Here is a 26,334-nt window from a genome sequence, read left to right as displayed (position 1 = left end):
GCCAGAGAAAAGACAAAAAGATGACTTTGAAACCAACTAATGTTTTTGGATCATACTCCTGTTTAGACCCACACTTATTCTAACTGCTAATCTGCTAACCCTCTTGCTCTGTCAGTCATTCATCCCAATGTTAATGACACTGGAAACTACCAAGGCGATCCAAGGCTACAGTAAGTAGTTATGTAAAAGAATGTATGTAGGGAAATCTATGTTGATGAAAGTCGAAAAAAAAAAATGGAATCAAATAAAAGAATTTTAAAAGAGCTTAGAACTAACTACCGACAGTAGCACTGGGCTGCCTGTGGCAAACGTATCCCACAAGTATTTGCGAGCGTTGTCGCCCGGCGCGTAAATCAAACATGGCGGACTTTGATGATGGCTGAAGGAAAACAAGGTTTTCACGCCTTGTTCTCTCGACTTTGCGAGATCGCCTTTTCCTCAGAGGCAGCCAAACGAGAGGACAACTATACTCGAATACGATTCACGAGGTCAAGGCGAGCAAAGCTGCAGCAATGTCTCTATGAGCGATTCTTTCGTGAACTCCATGCTCCTTGGGCCCTGGAAGACAACAACGGGGAACGTTTGGACAAAACCAGACGAGATTCGAGTGACTTTGACGCATATGATCGACTTGCTGTGATAGCGTACAATCTACGGGTGGAGAGAAAATTCGATCAAGCTGATGCTTTGGAGTATCTGTCTGCCAAATGGAGAAGTTTACCTGGTAGGAATGCGCTGTCATTTTACAAAACAGATTTAAACAAAAATAACCTTCTACATCTACATCTACATTGTTAATCCACAAAGGGGTTACCATCACTGTGGATATAAATTAATTGTATAAATAAATGCATTAATTAATTAATTAACTAAAATAAATAAAAAAAATTAATAAAAAAAAATCTTCTACCTTCTACATGTTTTGTTACATAGTACTCTTATACATAAAAAATCTTCAGTAGAAACGGCATATATTAATTGGCAAATTGCATTTATACGACCGGAAGGTACCATGGGTCTCATTTTAAACAAATACTCTATGCACACAGTTATTCCTACACTACCTACAACTATTTTACCTACAAATGTAGGCTGAAGTACAATTTTAAAAACAATGACAGTTCACTTTTATGTTTATTCATCTTGTCTTGTAGGTCAACAGAAAGGAAGTTTTGAGTTGGTGGGTGAAAGTGCTGTCATAGCTGAGCCAGAAGCCATTATCCGGTTTATTGTCGCACTAGAAGACTCACAGCCTAACATAGATACTGCAGTCCTTGGCTATCAGTCACAGCCATGGAGCAGCAACAAGCTTTATAAGGTGGGTAATGATTTGGCAAATAAACACGTAAGGGAAATTCATCATCTATAAATAAAATTTAAGGTTAAATTCACTTATAATGAATTTTGTTTGTACCCTGTGTATAATAAGCAAAGATGTGGAAGATTACAGTAGCAGTATACTGGAGCAGGAAGATGGTGGTTATGCATTGTACAGTATGCTTCTTTGAGTGCTTTTGATCTTCCTTCCTCAGGAAGTTAAGAGCATTCTGCCAGAAGGTCCTTTGCTAAACACTGATAGTGACAAGCTCAGAAAAGAGGCTTTGCTCCAACCTCATTATGTTCATTACTCAGTGTAAGTGCTGTATGCTATTAAATGAATCACAATGCATACTGTAGGTATTTTCCTTTGAAAGGGACAATGGATGGTTATAGTGACAGATTGGTAACCAATAAACCTTCAGCCCTTCTGAAGGTCAGGAAAACTTTTTGACTCAAATTACATACAGTCCTCCATCCTATTATGGGCCATTGCATTTATGTACAAGCTTTTTGTTTTGTTTGGCCTGGCTTCAGTTTAGGAAAGGAATAATCCCATGTACTCTACAATATAGAATGGGAAAAACAGTACTTTATATAGTTCCAATGATGTAGACTATAAGCCTCTTTGTGATGAGTTTAATCTACTCAAGGTGCATGCAGTTTGAGTGCAATCTAATTACAGTAGTTAAACTACACACAAAAAACCCTGCAAAATTCGCACAAAATTCGTGCGAATTCCAGCCAATCATAAAACAAACTCTTAGGGACAACTTAGTGTTCCCAGGCTATAGGGTAGAAGTTGCCCTGTAGTATCAAAGTTGTTTTATTTTCAAAGCTGATCATGCAATGCCATCTACCTTATTACACTTTATTTTCGCATCACTTTAATTTCGCGATTTTAAAATATTCGTGAAAATTAGGATACGTGAAAATTAAGTGAGTACACAAAAGAAGCCTTTGGGGGAATATTGGCCGTTTAATAAGCTTTATCGAAACACCTTATCTATTTAGCCATCCAATGTACATATAGTACAGTAAGGGGTTGATTACTAAATTTACAACGCATCTTTTTGTTTCAAATTTTTTTTAGTTTTGATGATTACAGCACATTTTAATTCCCTTTGTTTTTGCTTGATTAAACAATAAAGTGATCTGGTCTTTACAAAAGTAGGAAAATCGCGAAAATAAAGTGTCGCAAAACATCACCATCTCAAAATCGCGAAAACTAATTGTAATAAGGTACATACTAAGTTAATTGTTGTATTTCATGCATCAGGGATCTGTTTGAGAGAGTGCCAACCCTGGGATCAAGTGTTGAACAGCAGCCTTGTGGATTGTCAACATTTGAGCAGATCGCAAGGCCCACTCAAGGTCGCCAGAGATTTTTCACTTTACAGGTGATGATGAAGCTATACGACGTAGCACAGTTACAGCTTTAGCTCAGTTAAAAGCTCTTTATTATTTTGCAAGCCGCCTTGTGGCTACAGTAGACAGTATGTGTACAGAAGACTCACATCAAGGTATAAACTCATATACATGGAACTTTTTCTTTTTCAGGAGGAAGCGGAAGAGTTCCATGATGAAAAGACAAGAAAGTCTTTATTTAGTGCCTTGACACATGCTAGAGCTGATGATATGCAAGTTAGGCTTGGCCTACCAGATCTCCCTATGGACCCTGCAAGCAAGTAAGACAAAAAAGATCACAGGTTTTTCGTTGTTCACCCATAGTGCTGTGTCTGTAACTGTTCCTCAAAAAAACAGTTTTTATGTTTTCAGATCAGCCTATAGTAGATCAGGTGCTTAGCACATATATTAGAGATATATAATAATATATAAGATATAAATATTATGTATGAGTGTAGGTATTCTTAAAAGAGTGCTCGATAAACTGATGTAGAGTGGGATATACTGTATCAATAAATCACCTGATGAATGGGAAACCACGAAACAGGCTACTTGTAGGGATGAAACAGTAGTTTGCATGTTTTTTTCCTTTACATCAAGATAATATATAAATATAGTTATAATATGTGGAAGTCTTAAATTTGTATTCTTCAATAAATAATGCCTGTGTCTCTTACACCTGAAGGGTAATTCAGGCACCCCTGTGAAATTTTGCTCTCTATTCTTTAATGCTTTGCATAGGAGTTTGGCATGAATTGTTTGCTAACAAACGTCCCAATTTTATCAGTGTTGTGTAACTAAATTTTTTTTCTGCCAGGACATTTGGATTGTCATCGTTGGAAGAATTGCAGGTAAACAATTGGCAGCAGATGCTCCAGACAACTAGAAATAAAGCCACAGACAGGTGCATGGCCAAGATTATAAACTGACCTGACAAGGAACCTGACTGAAGACTCTGTTATACGATGTGATGGCTTATGTTATACTTAAATTTTATGTTGTGATTCTATCCAGTCACCAGAAGATGAAGGGTTTCACGAGGGCTCAGAGCAGTCCAAAGACACCTCCTTGCCTGCAATGCCTGAAAAACGTCTTGATCTGGCCGTGTGGAGTGCTGCCTTGCAGTTAGAGCCTCAAAGGTTTTACACATGGGAGATGGGAGGAAGGTGAGGGCAGAAGGCATATTTTTAATGGCGTCTCTTTACTGTACCTCGCATATAGTAAGTATAGATTCTAGAGAGGATGAGGTAGTATTGCACAAAATGAAAAGATGATGTCTCTTCTGTTTCTTTTCAAGTGTGAACACAAACATAGGTTGACTTAAAATCAGGTCACATATGATGACATTTGTTAACACCCCTGGTATGGTCTTTTGACTGTGAAAAATACTCAACTTCAATAAAGAATAAATACTGATGATGCATATTGTAACAGTTGCCAGAAATTCTTCAATGTTTTATTTATCTACTGCACCATTGCTTTAAATCTAACCCCAACACCTCAACTAGTGCACAGAGAACCTCTTGGTAATGCAGGTTGAATGTGTCTTAAAACATTGAACAATCCCTGGAGGAGTTTGGTTTGGCTGCAAGTGTTCTTTCATTTGTCTTCCCAGACATGCGCAGTCTCTTGTTCATCATTTCCCCAGCTCCTTACACTGGCTACCTAGTCCTGGACTGCTCTACTAGGGATACCCTCATTCACCACCCTTTCTTTTCATTTCAGGAGAGATGCAGATTGTGAGAAGCCATACATTACTGAAGCTGGCCCAGCTGTATTTGATGAGCTGTACAACTCACTAAACAGACAAGTGTCCTTCCTTGTATCAACTCCCACCCACTATAGACTGGTGTCTTTGAGAGCTCTTGTCCATGCTTGTTTGAATATCCTGATTGGTGTTCCATCGTCAGCTTTTCTCTTGGATAAGGTTTGTCCAGTGTTGAAAATAGCCATGTTTGCTTATTTGAAATAAGTTTGCACCATGTGAATCATATATGTGTAAAATCACAGGTTCTCATGGGCTCAGTAATACATTAAGTAAAATAAGAATATTTGACAAAATGAGTCTAGGTTTTAAAAACTACAGTATATTTTATTTCCTTTTTAATATTAAATTCTCACTTTCATCACCGCCACCATCATCGTCATTACCCCACCCCTATCAGCATTACCACCACCATCATCATCATTACCATCACCATCATCATCATAACCACCATCATTATTAGCACCATCATCTTTACCACCACCATCATCATCGTCATTACCACCATCATCATCATTACCACCACCACCATCATCACCATTAGCACCATCATCTTTACCACCACCATCATCATTATCATTACCACCATCATCATCATTACCACCACCACCACCACCACCATCATCACCATTATCACTACCATCATTATTATCACCATTATTACCACCACCACCATCATCATTACCACCATCATAATCATTAGAAACAAGCCATCACCGTCACCTCCACCACCATCATCATTATTAGCATAATCATCTTTACCACCACCATCATCATTACCACCATCATAATCATTAGAAACAAGCCATAACCATCACCTCCACCACCATCATTATCATTACAACCATCATAATCATAAGAAACAAGCCATTACCATGATTTGTTGTTTTCACCATCTCCATTATGCTCACCATTAGGGTTGTAACCAGGACATACTGGGGTGGGCAGGTTGAGCAGAAATGGGTGTTATATGCAAAAGGGATATCTAAATAAGGAAATATATATTTTTTGTAGTTGAGGGAGTTTGTGGTCCTCTGCCCTCACCCCTGACCACCTCTGTTTTTTTACTAATGCTTATACTTCCACCTTTGTGAGAGCCATCCATGACTTTTCCAGGACTCCGTGGATTTTATTGTGAATGACACTGTTCGACTATCTGGCTGTTCCCCTGATCTTCTACATGATGGCCTGAGAAAGCTTGCATCCATCGGCACTGATTACTTCCATGTGGCTAGCTTCAGCCGTGATGAGGCCCAGCAATCAGGAGGGCTTGTTATGCAAGCATTCCTTGGCAGTATCAAGAGCTACCTGCAGTGTTACAGGGCAGTGGTGCTCTCTATCAAAGGTAAGTTATACGTCAGTTTGCTTGATACAATTAGTATAACATCAACATTATTCTTTTCAGCAGTGTTTAAGCTGGCTTTATTTGGATTTTGAATTTGAACTAAGACATATCTGTTTCCTGAACTTAAATAGGCGGTGGTACCATTGTAAGTGAGCGAAAAGAATGAACCCACAACAGCAAGCTCAACCTAGCAACAACAGATTTATTTACAGTATTGCAGATTTGTTTACAGTATTGCAGATTTGTTTACAGTATTCAGTACAGATCAAATGTTGGTGAAACATAACTTTACTGTTATCCATTAAAGACCTTATTGTTGTCCATCTACAGAATCAGATGTACAAAGTCCATTACAGTTGACATTCTTTTTCCAAAGTTGGGGGAAGCAGCTGAGGTACTACAGTACAGTATGGTAATCTTTTTTGGCAACTGTGACAGCTGAAGCTAGAAAATTTATCTGTGTAAAATTCGGAATCTGCTGGTCCCCTGTTAGCTGACTCCTCATTAACCCCCCACCCTTAGTTGTGTGACTTGACTTACCCTAAATGTACTGTAGGTATATGACCTAGAGCCTTATTTTTTATATGTTGCTCTCAAGCATCTTTACATTGAGTTCTTGGGAGTGTCTAAATCCCTCAGCAAACTCTGCATTTTTGGTACTATATGCCTCTGACTTCTGAAGAATGCCTTGAGCTATCCTTGGATCCTGATTACAACCTTTAATTCCTTAACCACCTGTATGATTCCTGAAGTTTCTGGTTATACTTATCATTTGCACCCACCTAATTTATTGTATCAGAGAGACACATATGAACCTAAAAATCAACAATTTAGAGCTGCTTTTTTGTGGTTGCCTTATAGATTCCTTGCAGATATGTGTATGTGCTCCAGCTCATTCAGAAGAAAAGGTGGACCAACCTCGAGATTACCAACTGTAAGTCCAAGGGAACAGTCACGAAATCTAAGAGGTCTATGACCCTTGTCATGAATTTTTGGCACGCTTCTAATCTAAGTTTCCATTTTATTCGCATTTCCATTTTAATTGAGTAAACATGCTGCATTTTTTTTTCTCAATTCGCAACATTGCACAATACAAATCTTTCGTTTTGCCCAGGCTCAATAAGTTTATGTCTTGTCGATCCTTATAGCTAACGATAAGCAACAGGGCTGACAACTAGGAGTTAAATCCCGAAAACCATTAAAACAACTTGGCCATGTTCCTGCATTGTTGGATATAGAAGGCGTTTATTTTAAGGGGAGGGATATTGGTATTTTATGCCTGAGATGAGGGGGCACATACATGGTATACCGTGTATGTTCTTGTATGGTGCAGTACATGTAAGAACCATATGTTTGCAGGGTGTGAAGTTGCTGACGTACCTGTACCAGATGGCTCTAGAGCATGCCAGTTCACCTCTCTACCCTGTGTTGCTGTCCCTTCTCAAGCAGAGCTGTGCACCATACATCATGTAAGCGGTTTTGTGCTTTGTGCTTTACGATACAAGCTTGGGCCCTTGGGACACCAGAACTGAAAAGGAAATAATAACAGTGGTACCTCTATTAACTGCCTCTATACAAGCCCTAAAATGTTGCTCTTCACTAAAATATATTTAGATATACATCCTTTTAGCAGCAAACCTTCTTTGAGCAGACCCTTTTCTTATCTGACCAACCAATTATTTCCTTTTGTGTGTACAGGTTTGTACAGGACTGGGTGTTCAAAGGTGTATGTAAGGATACATTTGGGGAGTTTATTATAGAAGTAGACGACCATTTCTTAGCCTATCGTGGTAAGTGCCAATCAATGATTGGGTCAAGAACGTGATGACAACCTTGATGACAAGCTGTGTTTGTCTCAGTCTGAGGGATATTTTGTCATTCTAAAAACAGTGGGTGGGACCTCTATTAAGTAGTGACATTTGAGGTCCATGAAAAAAGTCAAGAAAATAAAAGTGCGATGTGAAGCACTTGCTTGAAACTTGTTGTGGTATAAACCATCATTAGTCCATTAGCTGAGGTATATCGAGCCCTATACATAATAAAGTACTGGACTAAAGTCACCATTCAATCGGTTTCCTAACACAATTGCTTTTGGGGCTAAAACATTTGCAGCTTAATAGAGGTGGCTTCTAAATAGTGATTGGATGGTGTGCTTTAATGAATAATGTTATGGAGTAAGCAATTTTATTTGTACTTGTTGTTAGCAACATATGAAGATTATTTAACTTTTTAGATAAACATTACTGGAGTCATGGGTTCGTGATGAGTGAAGATGAGAGACTTGACTGTGTGCCCATGTTTTTAAGTGATCTTGCCAACGACATTTTTGTCTGTGGCAAGTCTATCAACTTGCTTCGACTGTGCACACCTGAGGTAACGATAAACTAGAATATTCACCTCCTACCACTCCAACTAAATACTCTTCTCAGTAATTTTCATAACCATAACTAATATCCTATGCTTTTCCATTCCTCAGTAATTCTCATAACCATAACTACCATCTGATGCTTTTCCATTTATCGGTAATTTTCATAACCATAACTGCTATCCGATGCTTTTTCATTTCTCGGTAATTTTCATAACCATAACTGCTATATGATCCATTTCTCGGTAATTTTCATAATAGTAGGGTGGCTTACTGCAAAAAAAAATGGCTGTTTTGTGCACTTTTTAGTAGAGGCACCGAACTTGGTACATATGTTCCTTAGGTCAAGTAAATAACTTTGTCACGGGGGTGCCAAAAATCTGAGACTCATGGGGGGGGGGGGGGGGGGGGGGAGGGGCAATTTCGTCATTTTAAAAAAATATTGATTTCACTATCAGTAATGGCATAAGAGAAAGGAAAAATAGCTAAATGATACTTATTACATGTTTATATAGTGTAACAATCTGTTTTTTTAAGATTTAATATTTTTATTTTCCCTAGAAAAAATGACATTTTAAAACGAACCAAAAATTACACTTCCCTCCCCCCCCTGGGGATGCAGCTTGGTAACAAGCAGCATCTAATGGTTGGACTGGATCAAGTTAACACCTGTACCAAATATCAAATATCTGACAGCTGAACACATGCTAGCTGGACACCTTTACATTTTTCATATAACTTATATTTTGTGGCCATGGTAGCACTGTAATACTTCGATCCAGGAAAAACCTCCTTTTCCAATCCTTTTTCTGGTTTAAATAAAAAGGAATGTCCCTTTTCAACATTTTTTTAACCTTAGATTTTTGTCAAAATTAAGTTAATTTTTTTTAAATGACCTCGAATTATACGGTGCCATTATACATAAGTGTGCATTATACATGAGTAAATACGTTTATGTACCTGAGGCAGTACTTTTTAATGGTACACGCTTTGGACTCCAAAATCTTGACAAAATCTCCTCTCTGTTGTAGCATTTCCTGTGTGATGCTTCCATCCCACCGCCAAGAATGGAGGTGACGTTCTCCATGCAGAAACTGAAGACTTGTGATGAGCGGTGTCGTAGCTATCTCATGGCCGTGCAAAAGGTAGCGCAAGGCCTCAAAGACGAACGAGACAGCAAGGTAAACAATTCACTACGGGTATCGATCTTTTTTTTTTTTTTCAGATAGAGTGAGGCGTTTTCTCCTATTTGTGTGGTTTATTTATAATTTACATTGTTAACCGAAGGAGGCAATATGCTAGGACGCAAGGTCTGTTGCAAGCTTCAGTTTATTTTATTTTAACTTTTTTTTACTTATTTGAATTATTTAACATATATGAAAAAAAGCAGAAGATACAAATACACAAATTAAAAACAAACACAAAGTAAGCTCGTAAACTAGTGTTACAGTATGTAAGAAGTAATTTTTTATGCTTTTTATTGAACAAATTAATACTTCAGAATTCTGAATATCAAAACGTAGGGAATTAAAAAAGCTAAGCCTCCATAGGTCATCAAAGATCACTTAAATTATAAATAGTCACGTATAAACACTAACAAGCTGAAAACGTTATTGGACAAATAAGGCGTCATGTGCAGATGTCTTCTGAATTGAAAATTGTGGACATGCGGGATGGTAGAGATGCCTTCAAAAAAGAAGTCGGCTTAATAGATGGCTTTAGATGATCTGTTGGTGTTTTTAACACAGAGGTTAGCAGTGGAAGAGAAAGCTGAAAAGGTTTTGCTGGAGGAAAAGGAGAAAGCTGAAAAGGCTTTTTCAGAAATTACAGGTATTTGGTCTTGTTATTGCGGCATGGGATTCAGTGGTATTTATGAAATTGAAAATGCTGCGGTATTAGGAAATCTTTTATAGTTTTTAGGCTCTAAAGCGCCAACATCTTTTTAAATGATTGCAAACTTGCTCAGTTTCCATGCATGTTATATAACTGAAGGCACGATTTCTGGGTCATTGCTCCACCCTTGGTGGGCGGACGCACCCCCCCCCCCTGGCTATATAATAGATGATATTTCTAATAAAAACTGTCTTCTCCTTTGCTAGGGTTAATAGAGCAGGTGCGACTCGCAGTAGAGGAAAAGAAGAGAGAAGATCTCAAGATGCTCAAGGAAGAAATGGAAGAGGCCATCAAAGTAAGCGTGTTAATCAGATTGTCTCCCCCTTAGTCTGGTTAGTGTAGTTAAACACTATGCTTTTACTTTTTAGCAACGAGAGCTTGAGAAAGAGCTGAAAGCAGAGGAAGACAAACGTTACATGGAAGAGGCTGTAAAACGAGAAGCTCTCACTACCTCTGCTGCAGAGGAATTGAAGGAGAAGGCCAGGTATTGGAATACAGCCTTTTCACTCGCTCGGATGAAGCTAAGAAACACTCAAACCTATGCGGCATGAGCAAAATAACCATCCAGTTATTATTCCAACTGATGTAGAACGTCTTACGTAAAGTCGTTGGTTTGGCGTCAGGTTGGGATCAGCATGTATTGTTATATTCCTATCTAGTGTGCGACTAGTTTCTTAGAGGTTACTTGAAATCTTTTAAAAATGTATTAGAATATATTGCCAACTATTTTTTTTCTTTTATCATTGTTGTGTTTCAGGCAAGATCTGATCAAGTACTACGAAGAGCTCACGGTTGAAATGGAACGGCGCGAGCAGAGAGCCCAGTGGCAGATACGCAGACATGAGCTAGATACTGAACGCATCAAGTTCTTCGCCGAGGAGCGAGCCAAACTAGAGGCATTACATTACCTGCATGAAAACGCCAAAGACACAGTTAGCTTACAAACCACAGAGGATACAGTGTCTAGCAGTGAGCAGCCTGATCAAAGTAGCCTTAGTGCTTCGATTGCAACCCCAAAGGTTGAAGAAAGAAGCGACATTAGCTCAGTACCAAGTCCAAGTTTGGTGTCACTCATTGCAAGCGGGTTGAGAACGAACGCTTTAGTGCAGGCTGAGGCAAAGAAGTCCTTAATGCAAGAACGCAGCGAGGCCGATTCAGGAGTTGTGTCTGTCTCTAGACGTGAAGTTGATGATAAGAGAGAATTTCCAATAGGCCAGGATTCGGATGCTTTAGACACCCATACCCTAGTGTCCGTACCCTCATTTGATGAGGATGACACAGACGTGTCAGAGGCATCCAGTGTAAACTATGAAGGGCGCAAGAAATGGACCAAGCCTAAGGATGACGCTTCCTTGAGTCTGAAGCACGAAGGGAGGGAGCAGATGCGGAAAGCGTGGGAAGCCCCTGCTGAGGGGGACATCAAATTGGCAGAATCCAAATTTCCTCACGGTCACCCTGCAGAATCATCCATTCAATTCACAATGTATGGTGATAAACCTACTTCGTTACAAGTAGAAACCTCCAAGACTACTTCAGTGACTGAAAAACAACCCAAGACCGCACATCCGGCGGATTCTAGTCTACAGCATCTCCTTTACCCGGAACCTGCAGATACTCAGTCTTTTCACAGCCCAAGCGCAGCGGATGTCACGCTAGAATCTGTACTTATTGAAGTTGGCACCCCGACCAGCGAAGCACATGGACACCCTTTGGACTCAACAGTCAGCAACGTCATGTACCCTACTCCAGGAGCTGGAAACACGCCAACGGCCACAGAGGCAACGAGGAACAATGCAACACCACCTACTGATAAAGACACAATTCTCCAAGACTTCCTTCAAAGCATCTCATCGCCGGTACGCCGAGAGGGCCGGGCTAGCCATCCTGCAGACTCCACCATGACTGTAGTGCTGTATCCTTCCGAGAACCTTCCGATCAGCCCTTATCCAGCGAGGCCTAGGTATGGTCACCCTACGGATTCGTCTGCCCAGGGGTATCTTTATCCTAGCTCAGAACACTCTGAAGGCTTACCTGATGAGGGTTATGAAGCTGGAACTAGACACACGAAGTCTGGGTACGGCCATCCCTCAGATTCGCAATTCCAAGTGACAGATGTGAAAACTAGTCCTGGACATCCAAGATCTGCGTACGGCCATCCTTCAGATTCGCAATTCCAAGAGACAGATGTGAAAACTAGTCCTGGACATCCAAGATCTGCGTACGGCCATCCCTCAGATTCGCAATTCCAAGAGACAGATGTTAAAACTAGTCCTGGACATCCAAGATCTGCGTACGGCCATCCCTCAGATTCGCAATTCCAAGAGACAGGTGTGAAAACTAGTCCTGGACATCCAAGATCTGCATTTGGCCATCCATCAGATTCGCAATTTCAGGAAAGTGATTCAAAACTGGCAACAAAAACGAAACATTCTATGTCGGTCCATGGACACCCTTCAGATTCCCAATGGCAACTAAATCAATCCTCTGTTAGCGATCAACTACGCAAACCACAGTCTTTATTCGGCCATCCATCGGACTCTCAGCTCGACAGACCAGACGACACACCAACATCCCCACGTCAGCCTAGATCAAAGTGGGGCCATCCCTCGAGCAGTACTGTACAGAGAGTCCTCGGTGACATCTCCTCTTTATCTGATTCCTCTGATATACCTCCTAATGTGACAAACTCTACTATTGGCCAGTCAGGATTCCAGACCACCCGAGGAGTACCCCCTGCCGAGCACGCCAAGGCTCTACTATACCCTGGAGTGTGTAGTGCAGGTCAGGAGGGGAAACCCGCGGTTTCTACACGTGGGCACGAACCAGCTGTGAGAATCACACAGTTGATGTATCCAGCCCCCCTTGTTGAAGGTGAGCTCAGATAAAGCCAGACTAATATTTACAAGGATCCTGTGGAACTTAACCTACCTTTAAGATTTTGATGCAATTCACGACTCTTAGATGCCTTAAATTAGTTATGAATCTCGTTATTTTTTTCACCTTTATCTTAATGTAGAAGAAAAACTCGAAAAAGCCAAACCGATTGTGTTTGAAGATATCTGGATGGCCTCTCAAGTTGAACCACTGCGCGATGACTTTTCTGCTTTAGGTACGTTCCACACAAAAAACGTATTTTCCATTCAGTTTCTTTTTAACATGGTCGTTTCCTGCTTGCTGCCTTAACAGACGATGTTCCGACAACAGACCTTTTGCGAGGAGCACTCAAATTAGTACAGGACAAAGGTAACACTATCTATAGTATTAACTAACCCCTTTCTCCGATGATTTTTAACGGAAAACGCGAAAAAATATTTCAAAATTGTAAAAGCAGTGTGTCTTTTGGAAGAGGTTGTGACTGATAATTTAGAGCGGATGACCTGTGAAAATAAGAAGCGGGGGGAGGGGGGGGGGGGGGGAAGTAAAGATATGTTTGACCGCGAAGTGTAATGCTTTTTATGAAGTTGTCTTTAATGCCCAACAATTCACTTTTATGTATCTCATCTAGATCCTCTCATCTCATCTCTCATCCGATATCTCAAATAATGTTGTTTGATGAAGCCTTGGAGTGTTTTGTGAAATATATGCCACTATAAGTAGGCATTTTCGGTCATAAGAAAGTTGCTCTTAATAAAACTGGCGGCCTGGCGTTAAGTTTACGAAAACTCCTGCTTATTTTATTTCATGTTCAGATGAAGACGAGAGTGTTGACGCCGCCCAGCTGATGTCTCTTCCAGTCCTTTTACAAAGATCAGTCACTGCACCTCTTATCGCTCAGTGAGTACACCAGCCTCACTTTCTCTCTTACTTACAATCAAGTTTCTTTCTTTTAAGTGTTTTGATTAGATGTTTAAATAATGTATTTTTTACAGCTATCAGATAACTCCCATTAAAGTAAAAGAGTTTTTTTGTTTTGATAGAAATAATATTTAAAATTAATTTTTGAATGTCTTAGCATCCTGTTCTCAATTGTTCTTACTATCTCATCATCGAATGTCTTACTATCACGTTCTCGAATGTTCTTGCCATCTGGTTCTCGAATCTGGTTCTCTTATCATCCCATTATTCTCGATGATCAGGATAACGCTAGTTAACAAGGCCGTGGTCGAGTACTTTATTGAGGAGCTTCAGGTGCAGCGGCACTTTGATGTCTTCCGCAAGTTCCTGTTCATGGAAGATGGCGAATTCTCACTTTCACTGTCTGATCAGCTGTGTGAAAAGGTATTGTGAACTAAAAAAGTCGCGGTTAGTAGCGAGACGTTTTCCAGATAACGTGAGAATTTTTTTTTAAATCACTTAAACTCTCAATCGTAGAACATTTGACATAGAAGGTTACTTGTGAAGTACCTCATATTTCTGTTTATGTTTAAGCTCAAAGGGGGTGTGGCTGCTCGTGAGATGCCCCCCTCCCGTACTATAAGGGATGTATGTACTATACATCACATTCTCAAATTGCACACGATCTGACATGATACCATTTGACAAGTGCCTCATACTTTTGTTTATGTTGAAGCTCTCATCGGGTGTCTCCCCTCGTGAGCTGTGCTCCCCTACTGTAATGAACGCCATAGTGTCCCATGCTCTTCAACTCTCCGTCTTCGCGGATGCTTCGGGGTTTGAGCAGGAGCTGGCCTTTGCCCTCAAATGGATGCCCGATATGCTCAACGCTAACGGTATTTGCGATAGGTTATTTTCGAGAGTGAAATTGCCATAAATATGGAGTGAGTAGTTTTAGAACTTAGGTGCCACTTATAAATATAGGATCGACCAATAGGATTGGTAGAGTTGGCAGGGTTCTAGATGGCGTGACGGTGTAGCGACAGTGTAAGATAGAGTTGTTTGCATGTATGGTATGTATGTAAATGGAATGGTATGGTATGTATTTTATTCACGTTCAACTGCATGTTTTTCGATGCAGATATTGCTGCCTTGGACTTTCTTGAGCTGCGTTACAAGGTATTTTATCACACATGCCAATGTTGTTAAGGCAGTAAAGCCAGTCATTCACTGAATCACCAAAGTAACAATTTTATACTTTTGTAGGTTGAATGGCCAGTGAATATTGTTATCACTGAGAATTCAATTATCAAATATAACAAGGTAGGTGTTTAATACCATGGATAAAGTCGTTTTGGTCACCGAATAACGAACCATTAATGCATAATGTAGATCTTATCCTAACTAACCTTTACTGTATGTGGTAGATCTTCCAACGAACCATTAATGCATAATGTAGATCTTATCCTAACGAACCTTTACTGTATGTGGTAGATCTTCCAACGAACCATTAATGCATAATGTAGATCTTATCCTAACGAACCTTTACTGTATGTGGTAGATCTTCCAACGAACCATTAATGCATAATGTAGATCTTATCCTAACGAACCTTTACTGTATGTGGTAGATCTTCCAACGAACCTTTATATACCGTATGTTGTAATAGGTCTTCCCCTTACGAGCCTTTAATGTATGTTGTAGATCTTCTCCTTCATGTTGCGACTGAAGAGGGTCTCCTGGGTGTTAAGAGATATATGGTTCCACTTGAAGCATATAGGTAAGTCGTTGTATCGCGGAAAGCCAGGCAACACAATATTTTCGTCGGAAGGGCTAACGCTCGAAACGTCAGCGCAACTATGTTTCACATGGGCGTACAACATACTTGTTCAATCTTGTGTTGATTTTTAGCTTAGATATTGGTAGATATTGTAGCGATGGCATTGAAGACATCGGTGGACCCTTATATAAGTGTTCTAAATACAGCTACTTCAATAAACGTTGTCTAAGAGCGCTCTGCCGCACGCACCCATACCGCGAGGTGGTATATGTTGTTTCAGGGTTTTCAGGGCGTAAATATGACGCAGTCTTATAGTGAAGACCTTCGCTGGCGAGTTATCTGGATGGTACAGTTTCCTGGAGTATCTATCGAAGACACTGCGGCATTTCTTTTTATGTATCTGCGTACAATAAAACGGTATTTGCAAAAATAGGGACTTTAAGCAGCGACAACGGCAACGCGAACGGCGATGGCAGAAAGCAAAAGAGCTAGAGGTGAAATATAATCTGAAATTTCATTCAGAGCATATTTCAGCCGGTCTAGCGGGAACGTGTGCTCTGAACTAAGAACTAGATATATCCTTGTTCGCTATGTTAGAAATAAGATGCTAGGCTTTACTGTTGTGAAATGATAAGGTCTTTTCAAAGTTTTCATCAAAAAAGAAGCTTTAATTAACTACATGCAAGAGTGCTTGTATGTTGTCTCTTTCAAATATACTATTTTAAAAGTTTTTACAAACCATTGACAGTAATTAAACAAAGACGCACATGTATTCTTTTTCTCAGCGTTCTCCCGTGATGCGGCCTCCTCACCTCAGCTGCGCCAACTCCAGCTGTACAGGTGAAAATCCCTCATTGCTAAAGCAAGTTGTACCTCGAGCCGTCGCTATCCTAAGAAACATTGGTTACTTTTTTCTGTCCAAAATGTGTTACTATTTAACTTGAGCACCGCACGTCTCACCCAATGCATTGTATTACCAGCCTGAGGCTAGCGCTTGGTGTTTTATTGCAGACACGAGATGCAGCATTTTGTGCAGAATATCGAGGGGTATCTGTCCAACCAGATTTTGACGGTTACATGGGTGGAATTCCAACATGAGCTCGCCAACAACGTGAGTACGATGTGGCATTTTAAAAACAAAAAGGGGAGGGGGGGCTCGCTTACACAGTTTGTATACTTACGGGAAAGGAGGGGAGAAGAGCTTACAAACACGTGAGTACGATGTAGCATTGTAAAAACAAAAAGGGGAGGGGGGGCCTGCTTACACAGTGTGTATACTTACGGGAAAGGAGGAAGGGGAGGAGAGCTTACCAACAACGTTAGTACTTTATTATTATCGCGCTTTTGCTGTTTTATTTTATTTCCCTTAAATTCGCGAATAAGCGATTTGTGGAAAAAAATCGAGCAAAACAAGGGTTGTAATAAAAATCATCAAAAATGTTGCAAAGAGTAATGCTGTACTTATTAAAAATGTGAAAACCACTGCACATGAGTGTGCTAAATTGAGCTTAAAAATCCGCAAAAGCCTCTATCTAAAGTATTGTCCAACAAAAACCCTATGCTTACCAGTGCTAAAAAGATCACTGTATTGTATAGTTCTGACTGATCAACCGCTGTCTGTCTAGGTACGCGACCTGGACGATCTCCACCACCATCACGTGGAGTACCTGAACAAGGCAATCTTTCGTTCACTGCTCAACAAGAAAGCCGCGCCTGTTATGAAAATCATCAACGACATCTTCAGTCTTGTACTCAAGTTCCGCGCGCAGCTTAACTCGTGTCCATGGCAACAGGCCACGCCCCGAGGCCACGTGACCCACCCGTCCTTTAGTCTGATGTGCAGCACCCATAAGTCATTCCAACAATACTCAGGATTCCTGGCATCGGTTGTCAGCAAGCTGGTGCGGCGCGGCTACCAGTCACATCTCGACGACTTCCTGCTCAGACTCAACTTCAATGATTTCTATTCCACCTGACACCGACTTCTATTCCACGTTTCACGGACTTCTATTCCACGTGTTACGGAATTCTACTCCACGTGGAATGCACTTCGACTTCACGTGACACAGACTTCTATTCCACGTGACAAGGACTTCTCTTCACGTGACAGAGACCTCAGCTCCACGTGACACGGACTTGGCATGGACTCCTTTTCCATGTAAAACGGACTTCAATCCACGTTTGTTCAAACTTGTTGGCTTCTGTTGATGCAGAGCGTGATACAGTAATACTGAGCAAGCTGCTACGTGATTTAAATTTGATATATTTTTCTGCCAATAGTATACCACGCCCAGGCGAGAAGTGACGAAAACATAGGAAATAACTTGTCAAAAATAGTGTATAGAGCCATGGATAAACAAATCACAAATGTTCACTGCTTTATCGATTACCCGTGTGTTTATTAGGCCAAGAAGATATCTTGCATCCTCTTCCTTTCACTCCCATACACACACCACCCCACTCCCATACACACACCACCCCATTCCAATACACACACCACCCCATTCCCACACACACACCACCCCATTCCCACACACACACCACCCCATTCCCACACCAACTCATTCCCATTCCCACACCACCCAATTCCCATACACACAACCCCATTCCCATACACACCTGCACCCCACTCCCATACACACTCAACCACTCCATTCCGACCTCCACCTCCTCCTTACATCATCTCTTTGGTCTGCAAGGTGTCCCCTACAATACTACATGCGTTGTAGAAATTTTTATTTATTTATACAGCATTTCGCTGAAGGCTCAATTGTGCATTACATCAAAGGAATTTGTTTAGAAAACATTTACTGTACAATTGTTAGAGCCAATAAATCTATCAAAATATCTGACGTTAAACCGTCACAAAATACTACTACTACTATTGCAACTAAGGCTGGTTACCATGGTTACTATAAAACAGGAGTTGACCAACATATATGAATCAGTTAACCACAGGGCCGTAGCAGGTGGTGGGGCACTGGGGGCATGTGCCCCCCTAAAATTTTCAAAAATTATAAGGAAATGACCAGTAGGGGCGTGGCCGTGTCCCTAAATATTTTCTTAATGTTTCTGTATTGTGCCCCCCCCCCCCTCCCCCTCAGCATTTGGAGGTCTGCTACGGCACTGGACCAATAAATTGTTGAAACGGCAGTCTCGTATTGCAGTTGCTAAAATTATTATCTTGCTCATCGATGCCTTTTTGTACCTTTTCAATTCAAGAGGGACTAGATGGGGTCTGCATAACAGTACACAATTACTTGAAACAGCTAACAGCAATTTCATACACTACACATATGGAAATGAAAAAATACCGAACCCTGTCTAGACCCTCATTTAATGGTGTACATGTTTTGAAAATACGTGCATTTTAAAAGGACCTGTTTAGCCAAACTAAAAATTTACTCACTTCAGTCTTATCAGCAGTCAGGTCATATTATATTCCATCAGCCCTAGGGACATACCAAGCAGTGCAAATAGCGCGAACATTGCTGGCCTCAAAACAAAGAAAAATCGGCGAACAACTTCACAGCACCTGCCAACATGGCGTATAAGAAGTTCCAGATTTTCTTGGTCTAGCAATGCGTGCACTGTTTGCACGCACCAATTTCTCTTCTTTTGTTAGTTTTCTATTCTTTAAATATTAAATAATTATCTGTGCTTGAGATAGGACTATGATTCAGACGTCGATCATAGGTGCATCCTAAAAAGAATTGAAACCAAATCAGTTAAATGTGAGACAAAGACCTTACTAACACTTTGTACAGTAAATGTTACTGTAAGGGGTTCGACGGCAGAATATGAGTTCCCTCTCGCACAAGTATGACTGGGCAGTCTGTAAAAACTACTGTTATGACACTCCCAGGGAGGGTATACATCTGTCGTATCTATCACTACAGAGGGAAGAGTATACATGTCGTCTCCATCCAGTGCAGGGGAAGATGTATACATACATCGTCTCTATTACTACAGAGGAAGTGGTATACATGTCGTATCTATCCAACGCATGGGAAGATGTATACATACATCGTCTCTATTACTACAGAGGAAGGGGTCTACATGTCGTATCTATCCAGTGCAGGGGAAGATGTATACATACATCGTCTCTATTACTACAGAGGAAGGGGTATACATGTCGTATCCATCCAGTGCAGGGGAAGATGTATACATACATCGTCTCTATTACTACAGAGGAAGGGGTATACATGTCGTATCTATCCAACGCAGGGGAAGATGTATACATACATCGTCTCTATTACTACAGAGGAAGGGGTATACATGTCGTATCTATCCAACGCAGGGGAAGATGTATACATACATCGTCTCTATTACTACAGAGGAAGGGGTATACATGTCGTCTCCATCCAGTGCAGGGGAAGATGTATACATACATCGTCTCTATTACTACAGAGGAAGGGGTATACATGTCGTATCTATCCAGTGCAGGGGAAGATGTATACATACATCGTCTCTATTACTGCAGAGGAAGGGGTATACATGTCGTATCTATCCAGTGCAGGGGAAGATGTATACATACATCGTCTCTATTACTACAGAGGAAGGGGTATACATGTCGTATCTATCCAACGCAGGGGAAGATGTATACATACATCGTCTCTATTACTACAGAGGAAGGGGTATACATGTCGTATCTATCCAACGCAGGGGAAGATGTATACATACATCGTCTCTATTACTACAGAGGAAGGGGTATACATGTCGTATCTATCCAACGCAGGGGAAGATGTATACATACATCGTCTCTATTACTACAGAGGAAGGGGTATACATGTCGTATCTATCCAACGCAGGGGAAAATGTATACATACATCGTCTCTATTACTACAGAGGAAGGGGTATACATGTCGTATCTATCCAGTGCAGGGGAAGATGTATACATACATCGTCTCTATTACTACAGAGGAAGGGGTATACATGTCGTATCTATCCAACGCAGGGGAAGATGTATACATACATCGTCTCTATTACTACAGAGGAAGGGGTATACATGTCGTATCTATCCAACGCAGGGGAACATGTATACATACATCGTCTCTATTACTACAGAGGAAGGGGTATACATGTCGTATCTATCCAGTGCAGGGGAAGATGTATACATACATCGTCTCTATTACTACAGAGGAAGGGGTATACATGTCGTATCTATCCAACGCAGGGGAAGATGTATACATACATCGTCTCTATTACTGCAGAGGAAGGGGTATACATGTCGTATCTATCCAGTGCAGGGGAAGATGTATACATACATCGTCTCTATTACTGCAGAGGAAGGGGTATACATGTCGTATCTATCCAGTGCAGGGGAAGATGTATACATACATCGTCTCTATTACTACAGAGGAAGGGGTATACATGTCGTATCTATCCAACGCAGGGGAAGATGTATACATACATCGTCTCTATTACTACAGAGGAAGGGGTATACATGTCGTATCTATCCAGTGCAGGGGAAGATGTATACATACATCGTCTCTATTACTACAGAGGAAGGGGTATACATGTCGTCTCCATCCAGTGCAGGGGAAGATGTATACATACATCGTCTCTATTACTACAGAGGAAGGGGTATACATGTCGTATCTATCCAGTGCAGGGGAAGATGTATACATACATCGTCTCTATTACTACAGAGGAAGGGGTATACATGTCGTATCTATCCAACGCAGGGGAAGATGTATACAAACATCGTCTCTATTACTACAGAGGAAGGGGTCTACATGTCGTATCTATCCAACGCATGGGAAGATGTATACATACATCGTCTCTATTATACATGTCGTATCTATCCAGTGCAGGGGAAGATGTATACATACATCGTCTCTATTACTACAGAGGAAGGGGTATACATGTCGTATCTATCCAACGCATGGGAAGATGTATACATACATCGTCTCTATTACTACAGAGGAAGGGGTATACATGTCGTGTCTATCCAACGCATGGGAAGATGTATACATACATCGTCTCTATTATACATGTCGTATCTATCCAGTGCAGGGGAAGATGTATACATACATCGTCTCTATTACTACAGGGGAAGGGGTATACATGTCGTATCTATCCAGTGCAGGGGAAGATGTATACATACATCGTCTCTATTACTGCAGAGGAAGGGGTCTACATGTCGTATCTATCCAGTGCAGGGGAAGATGTATACATACATCGTCTCTATTACTACAGAGGAAGGGGTATACATGTCGTATCTATCCAGTGCAGGGGAAGATGTATACATACATCGTCTCTATTACTACAGAGGAAGGGGTATACATGTCGTATCTATCCAACGCAGGGGAAGATGTATACATACATCGTCTCTATTACTACAGAGGAAGGGGTATACATGTCGTATCTATCCAACGCAGGGGAAGATGTATACATACATCGTCTCTATTACTACAGAGGAAGGGGTATACATGTCGTATCTATCCAACGCATGGGAAGATGTATACATACATCGTCTCTATTATACATGTCGTATCTATCCAGTGCAGGGGAAGATGTATACATACATCGTCTCTATTACTACAGAGGAAGGGGTATACATGTCGTATCTATCCAACGCATGGGAAGATGTATACATACATCGTCTCTATTACTACAGAGGAAGGGGTATACATGTCGTGTCTATCCAACGCATGGGAAGATGTATACATACATCGTCTCTATTATACATGTCGTATCTATCCAGTGCAGGGGAAGATGTATACATACATCGTCTCTATTACTACAGAGGAAGGGGTATACATGTCGTATCTATCCTGTGCAGGGGAAGATGTATACATACATCGTCTCTATTACTGCAGAGGAAGGGGTCTACATGTCGTATCTATCCAGTGCAGGGGAAGATGTATACATACATCGTCTCTATTACTACAGAGGAAGGGGTATACATGTCGTATCTATCCAGTGCAGGGGAAGATGTATACATACATCGTCTCTATTACTACAGAGGAAGGGGTATACATGTCGTATCTATCCAACGCAGGGGAAGATGTATACATACATCGTCTCTATTACTACAGAGGAAGGGGTATACATGTCGTATCTATCCAACGCAGGGGAAGATGTATACATACATCGTCTCTATTACTACAGAGGAAGGGGTATACATGTCGTATCTATCCAACGCAGGGGAAAATGTATACATACATCGTCTCTATTACTACAGAGGAAGGGGTATACATGTCGTATCTATCCAGTGCAGGGGAAGATGTATACATACATCGTCTCTATTACTGCAGAGGAAGGGGTCTACATGTCGTATCTATCCAGTGCAGGGGAAGATGTATACATACATCGTCTCTATTACTACAGAGGAAGGGGTATACATGTCGTATCTATCCAGTGCAGGGGAAGATGTATACATACATCGTCTCTATTACTACAGAGGAAGGGGTATACATGTCGTATCTATCCAACGCAGGGGAAGATGTATACATACATCGTCTCTATTACTACAGAGGAAGGGGTATACATGTCGTATCTATCCAACGCAGGGGAAGATGTATACATACATCGTCTCTATTACTACAGAGGAAGGGGTATACATGTCGTATCTATCCAACGCAGGGGAAGATGTATACATACATCGTCTCTATTACTACAGAGGAAGGGGTATACATGTCGTATCTAACCAACGCAGGGGAAAATGTATACATACATCGTCTCTATTACTACAGAGGAAGGGGTATACATGTCGTATCTATCCAGTGCAGGGGAAGATGTATACATACATCGTCTCTATTACTGCAGAGGAAGGGGTCTACATGTCGTATCTATCCAGTGCAGGGGAAGATGTATACATACATCGTCTCTATTACTACAGAGGAAGGGGTATACATGTCGTATCTATCCAACGCAGGGGAAGATGTATACATACATCGTCTCTATTACTACAGAGGAAGGGGTATACATGTCGTATCTATCCAACGCAGGGGAAGATGTATACATACATCGTCTCTATTACTACAGAGGAAGGGGTATACATGTCGTATCTATCCAACGCAGGGGAAGATGTATACATACATCGTCTCTATTGCTACAGAGGAAGGGGTATACATGTCGTATCTATCCAACGCAGGGGAAGATGTATACATACATCGTCTCTATTACTACAGAGGAAGGGGTATACATGTCGTATCTATCCAGTGCAGGGGAAGATGTATACATACATCGTCTCTATTACTACAGAGGAAGGGGTATACATGTCGTATCTATCCAACGCAGGGGAAGATGTATACATACATCGTCTCTATTACTACAGAGGAAGGGGTATACATGTCGTATCTATCCAACGCAGGGGAAGATGTATACATACATCGTCTCTATTACTACAGAGGAAGGGGTATACATGTCGTATCTATCCAACGCAGGGGAAGATGTATACATACATCGTCTCTATTACTACAGAGGAAGGGGTATACATGTCGTATCTATCCAACGCAGGGGAAGATGTATACATACATCGTCTCTATTACTACAGAGGAAGGGGTATACATGTCGTATCTATCCAGTGCAGGGGAAGATGTATACATACATCGTCTCTATTACTACAGAGGAAGGGGTATACATGTCGTATCTATCCAACGCAGGGGAAGATGTATACATACATCGTCTCTATTACTACAGAGGAAGAGGTATACATGTCGTATCTATCCAACGCAGGGGAACATGTATACATACATCGTCTCTATTACTACAGAGGAAGGGGTATACATGTCGTATCTATCCAGTGCAGGGGAAGATGTATACATACATCGTCTCTATTACTACAGAGGAAGGGGTATACATGTCGTATCTATCCAACGCAGGGGAAGATGTATACATACATCGTCTCTATTACTGCAGAGGAAGGGGTATACATGTCGTATCTATCCAGTGCAGGGGAAGATGTATACATACATCGTCTCTATTACTGCAGAGGAAGGGGTATACATGTCGTATCTATCCAGTGCAGGGGAAGATGTATACATACATCGTCTCTATTACTACAGAGGAAGGGGTATACATGTCGTATCTATCCAACGCAGGGGAAGATGTATACATACATCGTCTCTATTACTACAGAGGAAGGGGTATACATGTCGTATCTATCCAACGCAGGGGAAGATGTATACATACATCGTCTCTATTACTACAGAGGAAGGGGTATACATGTCGTATCTATCCAACGCAGGGGAAGATGTATACATACATCGTCTCTATTACTACAGAGGAAGGGGTATACATGTCGTATCTATCCAACGCAGGGGAAGATGTATACATACATCGTCTCTATTACTACAGAGGAAGGGGTATACATGTCGTATCTATCCAGTGCAGGGGAAGATGTATACATACATCGTCTCTATTACTACAGAGGAAGGGGTATACATGTCGTATCTATCCAACGCAGGGGAAGATGTATACATACATCGTCTCTATTACTACAGAGGAAGGGGTATACATGTCGTATCTATCCAACGCAGGGGAAGATGTATACATACATCGTCTCTATTACTACAGAGGAAGGGGTATACATGTCGTATCTATCCAACGCATGGGAAGATGTATACATACATCGTCTCTATTATACATGTCGTATCTATCCAGTGCAGGGGAAGATGTATACATACATCGTCTCTATTACTACAGAGGAAGGGGTATACATGTCGTATCTATCCAGTGCAGGGGAAGATGTATACATACATCGTCTCTATTACTACAGAGGAAGGGGTATACATGTCGTCTCCATCCAGTGCAGGGGAAGATGTATACATACATCGTCTCTATTACTACAGAGGAAGGGGTATACATGTCGTATCTATCCAGTGCAGGGGAAGATGTATACATACATCGTCTCTATTACTACAGAGGAAGGGGTATACATGTCGTATCTATCCAACGCAGGGGAAGATGTATACAAACATCGTCTCTATTACTACAGAGGAAGGGGTCTACATGTCGTATCTATCCAACGCATGGGAAGATGTATACATACATCGTCTCTATTATACATGTCGTATCTATCCAGTGCAGGGGAAGATGTATACATACATCGTCTCTATTACTACAGAGGAAGGGGTATACATGTCGTATCTATCCAACGCATGGGAAGATGTATACATACATCGTCTCTATTACTACAGAGGAAGGGGTATACATGTCGTATCTATCCAACGCATGGGAAGATGTATACATACATCGTCTCTATTATACATGTCGTATCTATCCAGTGCAGGGGAAGATGTATACATACATCGTCTCTATTACTACAGAGGAAGGGGTATACATGTCGTATCTATCCAGTGCAGGGGAAGATGTATACATACATCGTCTCTATTACTGCAGAGGAAGGGGTCTACATGTCGTATCTATCCAGTGCAGGGGAAGATGTATACATACATCGTCTCTATTACTACAGAGGAAGGGGTATACATGTCGTATCTATCAAGTGCAGGGGAAGATGTATACATACATCGTCTCTATTACTACAGAGGAAGGGGTATACATGTCGTATCTATCCAACGCAGGGGAAGATGTATACATACATCGTCTCTATTACTACAGAGGAAGGGGTATACATGTCGTATCTATCCAACGCAGGGGGAGATGTATACATACATCGTCTCTATTATACATGTCGTATCTATCCAGTGCAGGGGAAGATGTATACATACATCGTCTCTAT

The 26,334-nt window shown here is 41.0% G+C and overlaps 2 protein-coding genes across 2 annotated transcripts in view; one reads left to right on the top strand and one right to left on the bottom strand.

The window, feature by feature from the left end:
• Positions 1-339: 339 nt before the first annotated feature.
• Positions 340-18,024, top strand: LOC5510651 (gamma-tubulin complex component 6). The gene is made up of 30 exons (XM_001631051.3): positions 340-724; positions 1,155-1,318; positions 1,533-1,633; positions 2,597-2,717; positions 2,878-3,005; positions 3,542-3,575; positions 3,739-3,890; positions 4,450-4,651; positions 5,606-5,834; positions 6,165-6,228; positions 6,696-6,768; positions 7,194-7,303; positions 7,533-7,624; positions 8,068-8,207; positions 9,231-9,380; positions 9,948-10,029; positions 10,299-10,387; positions 10,461-10,576; positions 10,850-12,963; positions 13,109-13,201; positions 13,279-13,335; positions 13,782-13,866; positions 14,169-14,310; positions 14,603-14,762; positions 15,008-15,045; positions 15,133-15,189; positions 15,569-15,644; positions 16,430-16,484; positions 16,656-16,755; positions 17,270-18,024. Exons 1-30 carry the CDS (start codon positions 373-375, stop codon positions 17,618-17,620), a joined length of 5,727 nt encoding a protein of 1,908 aa, XP_001631101.2. The 5' UTR covers positions 340-372; the 3' UTR covers positions 17,621-18,024.
• A 343-nt stretch (positions 18,025-18,367) lies between these two features.
• The window catches only part of LOC5510652 (sortilin), a 35,914-nt gene continuing 27,947 nt past the window's right edge, over positions 18,368-26,334 (bottom strand). Inside the window, exon 23 of the mRNA XM_032379829.2 lies at positions 18,368-19,347. Within this exon, the coding sequence (XP_032235720.1) occupies positions 19,324-19,347 (24 nt within the window). The 3' untranslated portion in view covers positions 18,368-19,323. The remainder of the gene's footprint in view (positions 19,348-26,334) is intronic.

Source organism: Nematostella vectensis, chromosome 1, assembly GCF_932526225.1.
Source record: "Nematostella vectensis chromosome 1, jaNemVect1.1, whole genome shotgun sequence".
NCBI classification, from domain to species: Eukaryota; Metazoa; Cnidaria; class Anthozoa; order Actiniaria; family Edwardsiidae; genus Nematostella; species Nematostella vectensis.
The sequence above is the reverse complement of the archived record's forward strand: the minus strand, read 5'-3'. Positions and strand labels throughout refer to the sequence as shown.